At 47.7% G+C, this 12,930-nt stretch overlaps 1 protein-coding gene across 1 annotated transcript in view; it reads right to left on the bottom strand.

Annotated features, from left to right (window-relative positions):
* Positions 1 to 11,079: 11,079 nt before the first annotated feature.
* The window catches only part of UNC5D (unc-5 netrin receptor D), a gene marked incomplete at its 5' end in the record, with an annotated part of 46,871 nt that continues 45,020 nt past the window's right edge, over positions 11,080 to 12,930 (bottom strand). The window contains 2 exons of the mRNA XM_017831938.1: positions 11,080 to 11,288; positions 12,366 to 12,544. Of these exons, the coding sequence (XP_017687427.1) occupies positions 11,084 to 11,288; positions 12,366 to 12,544 (384 nt within the window). The remainder of the gene's footprint in view (positions 11,289 to 12,365; positions 12,545 to 12,930) is intronic.

A 12,930-nucleotide genomic window follows, 5' to 3' on the forward strand; every position in this document is an offset into this window, starting at 1 on the left:
TGAATATTCTTCATGTGGCTCCTGCAGATGTGTCCAGCTGGGTAAATGTGCACAGTGGGACAGGCCAGCAATTCTTCCCCTCCCAGCCCACAGTCACTCAGGCTGTTCAGCCTGGCATCAAATGCATTTTGCCTTGTAAAAAAGGGAGAAAAATACTGTTAGTAGCTTTAAAATCTCCTCTCAATTTAAAAAAACCGTGTTTTTCATCCACTGAGTTCCACAGACTAAAGCCTTCAGCTCTGGGAGCAAGGCTTGGTTTGTGTTTTTTTTTAAACTGCTCTGTAAAACACCTCGGAAGGTTTCTGGTGCTGTTACAATAATGAAGATAGCGAGGCAATTTCCCTTGTTGGTGATAAAAACAAATCCTTCAGGTGTCGGGAAGGACGGAGGGATTTATTACCCTTCATTGGGTGTTCACTTGGCCTGTCAGGTGGTCAAGGCAGGGCCTTTTCCCATGTGTTTCCTGCCTCCCACATTCCCGTGGCATCAGCAGAGCCCAGTGCATTGCTCCTCTCTCTTGTCTGCCAGAGTTAACACCCCCTCCCTTTTTTTTTCTATTTTTTTTTTTTTTTTTATTAATGTCAAAAGACATTTTCAGCCCTGCAGGGGACAGGCAGCATTACTGTCTGGGCTCATGTCGAGTTATTAATTTAAGCCCAAATTTCAATTTCAGATAGCCCGGGGTGAGTCTCCTGCACTGGCAGCCCCTCATCATTCCAGCCTGGCCCCGGGAATAACCTTTGCCTGCCTCATTACCCCCGTGCATGGCTAATGGCACCAGGTACAGGGGATTACAGTGAGCACGGGCAGAAAGGAGCAGGCTGGCTGGGAGATTTTATAATGGATTCTTCACCTGTTTAGAGAAATGACAGGCAGCAGGGAACTTGTTCTGCCAGGAGTATGGGGGGGTGGGGATGCACTTTTTAAAGGTGTGCTGGTTTAAAGGTGAACCTGCAGGGGAAATGGACCCAACTCAAAGGAGAGATTATAAATCAGAATAACAATTTAATAAAATAACACAATAAATACGATTATACAGACAAACAGTTGGTTTTAACCCACAAAACCCAAATGTATAACCCAGCACCCTGGGGCATGAACAGGGTGGTGTTTGTTGGGCCCCCTGAGTCCAAAGGAAAAGGAGAGGGAAAAACCTGTTGGTGAGAGTGTTGGTGCAGTCTGGGCAAGAGTGGTGGTCACAGCCCTTCTCTGGATCCCACGAGTGGTTAAAAAAGTCCAAAGACCCCAAGATTATCTATCCTCAGGTTCAGGCAGAAATGCCCAGCACCTCCCTCAGGGTGGGGAGTTCCACACTGGGTGTGAGCACAGGAGCACCCTCCTGTCTCCCAGTTCCACACTGGGGGTGAGCACAGGAGCACCCTCCTGTCTCACAGGCCCCTGAACACCCAGTTTACAGCCTGAGGGGTCAGGGCTGCTCTGGGCAGAGGGTGGAAATGGTCCATTGAGAACAGTTTCTGGGCAATGGCATGGAAGGCTCTGGAATACCCAGGTTTGGGTTACACCCATCCAGTGATGAACTGGTCCCAGCTGTTCTAACCAGGACAAAAGAGCAGCATCCCTCCATTTCTGGTGCCCATCTGTAATCCCTGGGAACTGTGGTGCAGGGCTTTAATGAGGCTGCTGTTTGCAAAGGGCTTCTCCCAGTGTTTCACCAGGCAGGGAGTATTAAAGAGAAAAGTGATCAGTGAAGGAGAAATGCGAGGAGGAAAATCGCAGCAGCTTTTCCCCGAGACAAATTTTAATTGAATCTCCGCGAAGCAAAACTGTGAAGTTCTTTCCCCATAAATGTTAAATGCAGAGGTTTCACCACTGTAACAACCCTATAAATTAGTTTGATCATAACAAATCCTTTAAGGAACAACTGTCGCTCCTCGGAAAGTTTGTAAATCAAGCCAAAGCTTAATGTGCTTCTTCTTCCCTTCAATTTTAATATTCTGGGTGTTTCCAGAAGCCCAGGATCCCTGTTGCTTGTTTCCTGCTCGGTGCCAGTTCCCTGGATGTGACAGAAACTCATGATAATGAGCAGTAAATAATTGTTAGCCGTGGGCAAGCGCGAGCAGCAAACCCAACTGTTTCCAGGTAATGAGAGGGAAAATATCCCTGTATATACATGAAATGGGGATAAAGAAATGGAGGGTCCTACTTTCGGAGGTGTTTGTCCCCCACAAACGGGATGGCATTTCTCAGGAGACCTCAGCTGCTAATTAGCAGCTTCAAAAAGTCAGATTCTTTCCCAAGATGTCCCAGGAGCTCCCAGGAGTGATCTCAGTGGTTCACGTGTTCCCCAGGGATGTGTGTCGTGGGGGGGACTTGGATCTGTGCTTTTGGAAGGGCTTTTTGGAGCCCATGGGGTGCAGGCAAGGCTGCTGCTTCCAAGTGAGTGTGGGTTTAAGGTCTGTTCTTGTCACTGGAGTTGTTGCTTCAGAAGCTGCCCAGAGCTCGAGGACACGAGAGGATGAGATAAAGGGGGCTTGTGGCAGATTGGAGGAGAAAAATGTCTGTGAGGGGAGGGGAGCATCTTCATTTTTCTGTTAGTATTGGTTTTGTTTTACCCTGGTGTTGACTTTTGGCATCTGCACTGGAAACTTGTCATCCCCTGGCAGACCCCAGCCAGCCCTGAGCACTCAGACAGGGGATGTGCCCGAGTTTGACAGGAATATTTGCTTCCACCACTTTCAACGCATTCAGAACTAAATGAGTTGCTGTTCTTGCACTGTTTTGGAGCCTGATTGTGGCTGCTGAGCTCAGCAGAGGCAGTTGGGTGGCCCGGGGAGCAGTGGTTTGAGTGCTGTGGGGGTGGCAGACGTGCTCCCGGCCCTGCTGCTCTCCCTGGGTGGCTGGAAAGACTTTGAATAATCAAACGGGTCATTTCTGCTCAATTGCTGTGATTTATTGTCCCACTGAATCCAGATTTTCTGGACGGTAATGAAAAAAAAATACCTGTGACACCAGCTCCTGCCATTCTGCTTTATGACCTTATTAAATCTTACACCTTCTTATCATGTGGTGACAATTACTGGAGGACAGGACAGGGCTCCTTCCCACACCAGCTCTGCTGTCACCAGGGCAGGCTGGATGATTTAGACCAAATGAACAGTCCTGAGAGGTATTTTAACACCCCTGACAGGATTATATAACAAGGGAAAGGCCATTAACAAATACAAAGGGATAAGCGGGAGGGAGAAGGCAGGTGACGGATGGGGGACGTAAATCTTTAGATCTGTCACTTGGTAAGAAAATAACCTTCATGGGAAGATTTAATGAGCTGGTTATCCTGCTAAAAGGGAGGGAAACAGTGACATCCTGCACAGCCCGGGGGGTTTTGGAACAAGACTCACCTGGAGGGGCGTGGGGGGGGTGTGTGCCCACCTGTACCTGGGTTTTTTACACCCCCCCTTCCCAAGCTGATGTTACCTTTTTTCCACCATGAGAATTTCTCAGCTCTCCCCCTGATTTCAGTGGCTGCTCCTCAGCTGCCCTTGTCCCGAATTCTGCAGCAGAGTGACCCTGTGGCAGGTGGGATGAGGAGCTGGGAGCCCTCGTGCACAGCCGAGTCTGGGCTCCCGCCCACGACTCAAAACAAAACTCTTTGAACATTTCTCATATAAGGAACCGAGCTCTTTAAAGGGCCTGCTTTAAAGCTGATCTTTGAACTTTGGAGGCATTTTTAGAGAGTTGGTGATTTATTTGCATGTTTTTCTAACAAAGCTTTCTGCAGGACTTCAGGCACTGCCTGTGATTTAAGGTTTGACTCTGTGAGTGGATGCTGTTATTTAGTGAGTCAGGCTGGCAGGGGAAAAAAAGAGCAAAGAAACAAAGCAAAATAAGGGAAAATAGCCTTGAAGCTGTGATAAGTACTGGAGTAAAATACATACAATCCAAATGATATCTGAGAAGAGGGAAAAAATGCAAAAAAAAAAGCCCAAACTCCCTCGGCAGAGCAGATTGGGATTGATTCAGTTTGGTTTAAATTAGTCTGGGGTGTTTGTAACCAGGAGTTCTCTCCAGTGTCGCCTCCTGTCACAACAGAAGGGTTACAGCATTTGAGTCAGCAACCAAATGGCCCTAAAACACAACAAAAAATAAACACAGGCAGGGAGAGAATCTTCTCTCCTTCTTTTCTCTGTCACCAGCCCAAGCCACACGTTCTATACCAGCTGTGGGGGACACACAGACCCCTCTGGTGGCACCAGCAGGGCCCTGGGGAGTTTTGGTGTCCCCAGACCAGGCTGGGACCTGCTCAGGGAGCAGTGGCAGCTCAGTGCTCTGTTATTCCTCCCAGCTCCCCTGCTTGTTCCTTCCAAATTCCGTGTAGACAGCCCAGGACAGAGTCAGCCAGGGGGGTGTTTTGTGCAGCTCAGCACCCCCTCCCAGGCACCCAGGGACCATGTGCTTGTTTTGCTGAATATTTACTTCACAAACAGCCTTCGGTCTGCAGGGGGGTGTTAAAAGTTACAGGCACTGGTGTGAGTTTTTCAATTCCATTGAGCTTCAGGACTGCAGTGATTCAGCTGTGTGTGAATTTTGGGGGGCTGAGCAGCCTCTTTCCAGTGCCATGATCGAGGTCTCATTGGAGAGGTGTCAGTTCAATTATTGCTGGTGACATTTTTCTATTCCAAGCCTAAATATGAGTGGTACTTGGTTAAACTTAGCTTTTCAGAACTGTTTGAAAATTGAACCCTCTTTACATGATAATTTCTGGTACTCTCAACAACAGGTGAGGCTCAGTCCTGCCTTTGTGCTGAAAGTATTATCTTGGGGTTTTGTGGGTTTTTTTTGAGTTTTCAGAAGGGCTGAAATGGCCCAGCCCAGACCCTTCCCTTCCACCCTGGCAGGAGAATTTCTGAGTGGCTGTTCCTTAAATCACAGTGCTGTGAACTCTTTACAGCAACAGATGCTGTTTCCCTGCAAACACAATTAATCAGGAATATTTTTGCAATGAATGTCAAAGGCATGTGACGGTCCTGGTTGTTACCAAGGGTCCCCATCCCAGTATCTGGGGTTTGGGATCTTGGGTGAGAAGAAGGTGAATGCAGGGCATGAAGGGTTTGAGGGGTATCTTGATTTACAACACCTGTCCTGGCACCTCTGCTCTGCAGGGACTAATAATTCATTTTGTTCCATATCCCACCTGGGGTGAGTGCCCTGCCCAGGAGTGGGGTTGTCCCTACGTTCAGACAAATAAATAAATAAATTCAGTGAAATGCCTTGAACCAGACTCTAGGGCAGAGGGAATTGGTTGCAGCCCAGGCTAACACGAGAGCAGGATGATATTCCTGACCTGTTTCCATGCTGTCAGTAAAGGGTAAACTTCACTTCTGCTCCTATTCCTGTAGATTTTAATTCTTTTTTTTTTTTTTTTTTTTCAGGAAAAAGGTGCCCAGCACAGAGTTTTCCAGCACAAACCCAGCCCAGCCTCCCAGAGTGCTCAGACCAGCCCCCCCTTGTTTTCCCACAGGAACAAACGTGCTCCAAGAGGTCAGTAAAAGACTCTTTATTCATAAATAACTGATATGCAGGACTCCCCACCTGTACATGTCTCTCCAAAAGGCCGGGGCCACAGCTCTGCAGCCCCTCCAGAAAACACCCAAAACCTCCCAGGGTCACTCTCTCAGTACAATATAACACAGCTGGTTGGCATTACCAAATATATATATGTATATATATTTATATATGTACATGTGCTGAAAAAAAGAAGCCAGTGCAGCCTTTTCCAAGGAGTCTTTCCCAAGTATTTTACTGTACAACATTCAGAATTTACATTGATAGAACAAGGCACAGAAAGTGTGGTATGAAGCCAAGGCCATGCTTTTGATTTCATGTTCTGTCTCTCCTCCCTGCTCCTTCAGCTTCATACTAAAGAAAGGGTTCAAACCTCTGCTCTCCTTCAGTTCTAACCACACTGGACCCGGGGGAGGGAAGGATGCTCAGTCACATGAGCCCAGAACCAACATTTTCAGAACCTACTCATCTCAAAAATAAAGGAGCAGAAGAGAAAATAGGTCTCTCTAGAGGAATACTTGTGGGGTTTTGGTTTTTTTTCACTTTTTAAAAAATAATTTACATTTCGTGGGATCAGGTTGAAGTTCCCCCTCCTCTTTTCACCAAAGGGCTGGTCAAAAGTTTTCCAAGTTGAAAACGCAATGGGAATTTTTTTTTTTGTTAGCTCTTGTGGTGTGTAACACTGCTCTGAGTCTGACCAGTCCAATTTTACTTCACCCAAATCAGCAGAAGGTGCACAGTTAATGGTTTTGGAGCCAGGTTACCAAATGGGATCAGAATGGGATGAATTGGATTAAGAGGTGGGAGGGGGCAACTCCATCTCCCAGGTCACCAATTCTGTGATGTCAGGAGTAAACCTATGAGGCATTTATCTGTGTGTGTCTGTACTGCTCAGGGATGCAGCCAGGGAACTCTGGGAGGTTCAGGGATGGGGGCTGGGTTTTAGTGGAAAGGATGCAAAGATCTACAGCTTCACCTCCAAATATTGCTCCCTCCCCCTTCAGCGCCCAAATGGGGGGAAAACCGAAGGAATTGGTGAAAAGGTGTCACCACCCCAGGGTTAATACTCCACACTTCTGTGTGGGGAGCACCAAGGGTCAAGATGTTTTAAACTGCAAACCCCAAGCCCCAGGCAGGTCCCCGGGAGGATCTGGGAGGGCACATTCCCCTTTCCAGGGCAGGTCCCCTGGCTGTGAGATCCGTGTCCTCCCCTCCCGCTGGGCCACGACAGCTCGAGCCAGGCTCGGTGCAGGGCACCCTCTGACTCCCCTTGGTGCCACACCCGGGGTTGGACAGCGAGATTTCTGTACAGAGAGCAGGGAACGGGGGTCTGGCATCTCCTGGGGGCTGCACAAGGACAGTTCTGCACCCAGGGGTTCACGGCGGGGCGGACGAAGGAAGCGGCTGCTGACACGGGAGGGGGGGCTCCAGCTGGGCCAGGGCAGGGACAGCCCAGCTGCCCCCTGTGCCCTGGCCATGGCTCACAGGTGACTTTAGCCCCAGCCCCCCCGGGACACGAGGTGAGCCCCAGCTCGCCCTTGTAAAGCACAAACCAGTCAAGACAACTCGACAGCTCAGTTAAAGCAGCTTTTGCAACAGCTCGAAAATTACAACAACACCCCCTACCCCCCCCGAGCCCCAGACAAGAAACACTAGTAGAGTCTGTACTATTCACCTCTAATACAAAAAATATAGTGGCAAGTTCCTAGACACTTATGTTATTCTTGGACAGAACAGTGAACACGGGTACGGATAAAGGTTTTTCCTTGACTCGTGGCAAGGAGCAGAACTCTGGTCCTGCCTCCTGCACTGCAGACACTGTCACTACCAAACAATTCTCCAAGTGAGTCTTTAATCTTAGAGTGACTGATTTCTTTCTGTCTCGTGTTGGAAAGGAGATTTTTGCTACCATTTCTGCTGGTATTGGCAATGAGAGAAAAGGCATTACTGGAAAATGGTTCGTGATGTTTGCCAGCATACTGAGTGTTGTTTGTGGCTACAGGTGTTGTGTGGTTTAAGTTACTGTGTTTGCTCAGGAATCCTTTCAGTCATTTTAATTAGACCACTGTTATTTGTCCAGGAAGGGGCAGAGGTGCCATTTCACTGCTCCCTGGAAAAGCCTCCAGCCTCTGCTGAAACAAGGACGGCGTTGAGGGAGTAATTCCACCAAACCACAGCCCAGAAATGAACAACCCCTGGAAAAGCTCCCTCGGCTGGGTTAACGTGGCAAAGGCCCTCAGTGAGTTATTCCCACCACCTCTGCTGCTGGGGAACAGGTGGAGAAATTCCTGGGGATCAGTGAAATCAGAGAAAGGCCAGAAAGGTGAACTCTCGACATCATTCATGGCCGGTAAGGACTTGGAAATCTAATTTCCTGTTTTTCCACTCAGTTAATTACCTTCCAAGAACTAAGCAGCCCCTTTGCTTAAATCTGTGTTTTACAGGCAGAAACAGCCTGGATAAAAAAAGCTTGACCTCGTGAGCAGGCAGCCAGCAGCAGTTCCTCCCCTGTTCTAGTTCTCTGTGCACACAAAACTGGATTTTTTTGTGGCGAGAAATATGCTCTGGAATTTATCTGTTACTGAATGTGGTAAAACTCACAAGTGGGAAGAAAAGAATGGCCCTGTGGTGTGATGTTAATACCCTGGAGTCCTACAGGATCCATGTTTGGGTGATTTATGCTGAACAAGCTTCTCTGAACCCGCTGCAGGCCAGCGATGCCCAGAGAGGGGGAGAGCAGCTGCTGCCAGAGACAAAAATAATAACAAACCCAGCTCCCCGTGTTTGAAGGGAATTGTGCTGATATCTTTTCATCTATTACAAAAAGGCCAATAAAATTTTTGTGGGAGTTCAGGGTTGTACAGACTGCAAAATGAGCTTTACGGTGCTGGGGCTGGCAGAGCTGGGGCTGCACGTTGTGCTGACACAACTGTAAGTCATTTTTAGAATGCAACTATTAGTCTTAAATGACTCACAGCACAGAAGCACCTGTGCTTAGGACGATGAAAATATATTAGAGCAGATTCTTTGGTGATGTAAAATCAAAATGGCTGTTTCACCTGATCAGACTCAGGGCAGCCAGATGGAACCTAAAGTGTGCAAAATTACATTTCTCTTACCTTCTAGTTGGTGAAAATTGTTTTTCAAATGTAATAATTTATAAAATGGAAGAAAGGAATACATTTTTAGGTTCTGGCCTCTAATCCTGCTTCAGGTGCTCCTCTACATCTGCATTTTGGATCAAATCCCATGTATGTATACAGAGCTCCAGAAAGTCTGTTTAAGAGCAAAGGAAATGTGCAATATTGGGGCATTTCTGGTTCACTGGAACAACACAAGAGCATCAAAACAACCCATAACAGGCAGAAAAACTCGAGAGCTGTTGATCAGACTCTCAGAGTTTAAGATGAGCAACAAAGAAGCTGCTTTAGCCAAAGTGAAGATAAAAACAGGGAACAAAACTTGAGGGACAACAGCAAAGCCAGCCCTGCCCTCGGCCACGGAGGAGGAGTTTCCTTTCTGGCACTGTCAGAGTTAAACATTTATTCCTTTTCAGACACTGGACGTCCTGGGAACCTGGATTTTGGAGGACCCCAGCCCAGGGAGCTGCTGGGTTTGTCTCAGTGTTCCCGAGCTCTGAGCTGAGGAGCTGAGAACAAATTCCCTGCTGGAGGGAGGCTGGAGCTGGTTTCCCAGACAACAGCAGCTCTGGCTGCCATTCCTTATTTTGGTCTTTTTTTTTTTTTTCCCCCTGATTCCCAGCATTTTGTCCAATGAAGAACAGGTTCCTGAGGAGGAGGACTGGCAGTCACTAGAAATGTAATTCAAACCCAGACAGACCCATGTGCTGCTAAAAGCAGTGACAGCCTGCTGCCAAACGAGCTGGTTTTGTGTCTCAGCCCCAAACCTGCTCCCCCTGCAAACAGCAACCAGCCTGTCAGGCCCTGTGAAATCCTAAAGTGCAGAAAACCTTTGCAGAAGTCTCAGTATTTATAAGTCTCAGACTATTCCAAGCCTGCTGAGCCGGGAAGGCAATAATGACATTTGCAGTTCCAGAGCAGCAGGAACAAGTCCAGAGTTGCTGGTCAGACTTTTGGGACCCGGAATCCTGGGTAAAGAACAGCTTCAGATTATTAAGAGATTTGCTCTCTGTACCTACCCTGTGGCCTGTTGTGCAGCTCTGGGCCAAAAACAAGGGTGAAAAAGCCCCAGAATGCCCCTTTTCAGTTCCTTTCCTTTCCATAAAGCTCCTGGAGCCTCTTTTCTGTTCCTGCTTTCTCCTGAACGTGCTCCTGCCGCCCACACTGACCCAACGAGCACCTTGGCTGATTGTAAAGGACAGGAGTGAAAACAGGGGTTAAATCTGGCTCAGCACCAGTCCCACCAGGCCCCTCGCTCACAGTGACAGCTCTTTTTGGTTTGGTCGAAGTAAGAAATCAGATTTGTATGAAATGGGTAAAATAAGTAAGGCGAATTCTTCTCCAGCTGGATTCTGACTGGGGTGAGAAATGCAATTTTGTGGCTAAACCAGGTGTAACCCAGCCAGCTTTACACCCCCTGACATTCCCAAGCTGTGCAAAGGAACCAAGCCCATTTCTGGCAGTGCCACGGGGGGTTTATTGTTTCAGCTTGAAACCAAACCAAAATTAAGCTGTGCTGACTGACTTCACCTTCACTTAGTTTAGCCCCAGAACATGAAGGAATAATAATAAAAAAAAAAATTAAAAAAATGTATAAACTTGCTAAAGTAGGGCTGGAAATTTCCCACGTGTTATTTGGTTATTTAAATCCACCCCCCAATGAAACAGTTTTTGACCAAGTCAGAGTTTGCAAACTAAGAAAATTAGAAAGTTCCTCTTGCGTGTGCAACACCCCAATTTCACAGAGAGGGGTTTTGGTCTGTAATTTTGGGAACAGAGCAGGCAGGAAAGCTCTGCAGCAAATGTACATTCATTAAGGGATTGAATTTTTAAAAGAAATGGTCTGGAATACACATGATATGGAATAAATACGAGAATCTTCTAATTCCTCAAACATCTGAACAGGATAAGGCCAAATTGTCAGTTTTCCTGTAGCAGACATAAAGTGACAACGTGATGCTCTCAAACGGGATTTTAAACCACTCTTGAAGAGACAAACCTTTAAACCAGGATTAACCTCCAGTGGCTCTAAACATCCACCATCATATTTGTTGATTTTCACTGGGCATTACATCAGCGTTACTGTTCCTAAACATACACTGTCAGAACATTTACCTTCCACGGCTCTGTGTTCTCCCCTTCCTGCCCCAGGACTGACAGATGTGCAGGTTTTGTTCTGGACTTTGCCGGGTGAGTTTGAAAGGAGGGGAGGACGGGGAGAAGGTCGTGTTTTCCTCACCACCAGGTGATTTTTTTTTTTTTAGCAGGGCTGCTTCTGCTCCTCCCACTGCAAACCGCCCTGTGGGACAGGAGTTTCCCCCCACAGGTGGAGAACCCCCTTCCTTCCTCCCTCCGGTGGCAGATGCCAGAGTTCTGGAGTGGGAAGGGACTAAAGCCCAGAGTTCTGGAGTGGGAAGGGACTAAAGCCCGTTCTGGCGGCTGTAGCTGAAGTCGGGCTCCTCCAGCTCGGGCTCTGGGGGGTCGGGGAGTTGGGAGTGTGTCCTCCCAATCTCCTCCAGGGCACAGGCCAGCGAGTCCAGGTCCCCGTCCTGCTGGTGCCGGGCTTCCCACAGGTCCAGGATGACGGCGGAGGGGCTGCTCTGGGTGGCAAAGTAGGAGAGATTCCTGCGGGGAGGGAGGAAAAGGGGGGGGAAGAGGATGAGGAGCAGCTGCCACTGCCCAGAACCCTCCAGCAGCAGCTGGGTGGGCTGAGCTGAGGAGCCCTGGAGAGGACCCACCCTGGGGCATTTATTCCTCAGGTGTCCCCTGCCCAGGTTTAGGACAATGAGCAGGGGACTGGCGTGTGCTGAAGCCCAGGAATGCTGCAGCCCAGCCCCGTGGAAATGAGGAAACTGGCCTGGAAAGCACCATTAGGAAATTCAGCAAGGATTTGACAGGCAGAGGATTTACATAACATCAACTGATGCCTGTGATTTCGTAAAGACCTGACATCTTTTAGTTTGTGAATCTGTGTTTTATCAATATGCAGATTTTAGGGCTCTGCAGGGGCGATATTGGCAAAGAATCCGGTAAAAGAAAGTGTGTTTACCATAAACACTCCTTTTTTTTTGGTTCAGATGTGGCTTGTGGAGATTCCCATGCACGGCAACAAGTCAATGGAAAGTCAGTTTGCTTGATTTAAGTATTGCTGTGCTCTCCTGGGAACATATTTATGGCTATTTCTGTCAGTGAACTTCCTCTGCCAATTTAATTCAGCCAAGCAGAAGAAGCAAAGTAAGTAGTAAATTGGTTTTTACAGCATCTTTCAGTTCTAATAATCATAATACTATTATTACCCCTAACAGCAGAGCATGACTGTGTTTCCCTTAAAAAAAAAACAAACAAACAAATCTGCAATATTCATTTTGGAACCCAAAACAAATCAGCAGGAGCCAGGACAACAGGTCACGGGATTTTTTTTAAAAAAATTTTTTTTGAGAGAGAACTTGCAGCCTCTTAAAACTTTTTCTTAGTAGACAAGAGTGCCAAAACCCTCCTACTGAAGTCTTGGACTTCACCAAGACTTGTGTCCAGAGCAAAGAACTGCCCTTCAAAGGGAGAAGCTCCTGTTCCCGGCAGCTGTTTGCAGATAAAAGCAGGTACTTGAGAGTCCCTTAATGACTCCTTAATTAACCCTGGCAAACAACCAACCCCCAGCAGCCGATTATCCCCCTTTCCCAGGTCACTGCTCCCCTCTCTCACCTGTTGATGCTGTTTTTCTGTGCCAGCATCTGCCAGTCCTTGCCCTTGGCGCTGGGGGTGTCGAAGGTGGCGCAGATCCGCTGCCGGATGGAGAAGGGGATTTTGAAAGCCTTGGGACCCACCTGGGCAGGGAAGTTGCTGTCCTCGTGTGCAAAGAAGGTGATGGTTTCTCTTTCACTCTGCGGGGAACGGGAGAGCAAAGCAAGTTGGATTCAAACCCGAGCCTGAGGTTCCTCCCTGCAGCTCGCAGAATTGCCGGCAGAAAATGAAATAGGTAAGAGGTGGGGCTTTTGGGGTTGTGGAGGAGCTCCCAGAACATCATAAGGACTCGTGTATAAAAGCATTTAAAATAGTAATATTCTCCCCTTCTAGGAGTTTTGTGTTTTGGGTAATTTTGTGTTAGAGATGGAGTCGAACAGAGCAGTGATGGGTCTCTAAACCTTTCACTGCTTAAGCCAAAAATATGGACACACAAATCTCTCAGTTGTGAGTTTGTTGGTTTGTTTGGTTGGTTTTAAAATTTTTTTTAAACCACCTGAATTCTCCAAGAGCCTCAGTCCTCCCA

This window comes from Lepidothrix coronata, unplaced genomic scaffold (assembly GCF_001604755.1).
Source record: "Lepidothrix coronata isolate B3197 unplaced genomic scaffold, Lepidothrix_coronata-1.0 Scaffold197, whole genome shotgun sequence".
In the NCBI taxonomy this organism is placed as follows: Eukaryota; Metazoa; Chordata; class Aves; order Passeriformes; family Pipridae; genus Lepidothrix; species Lepidothrix coronata.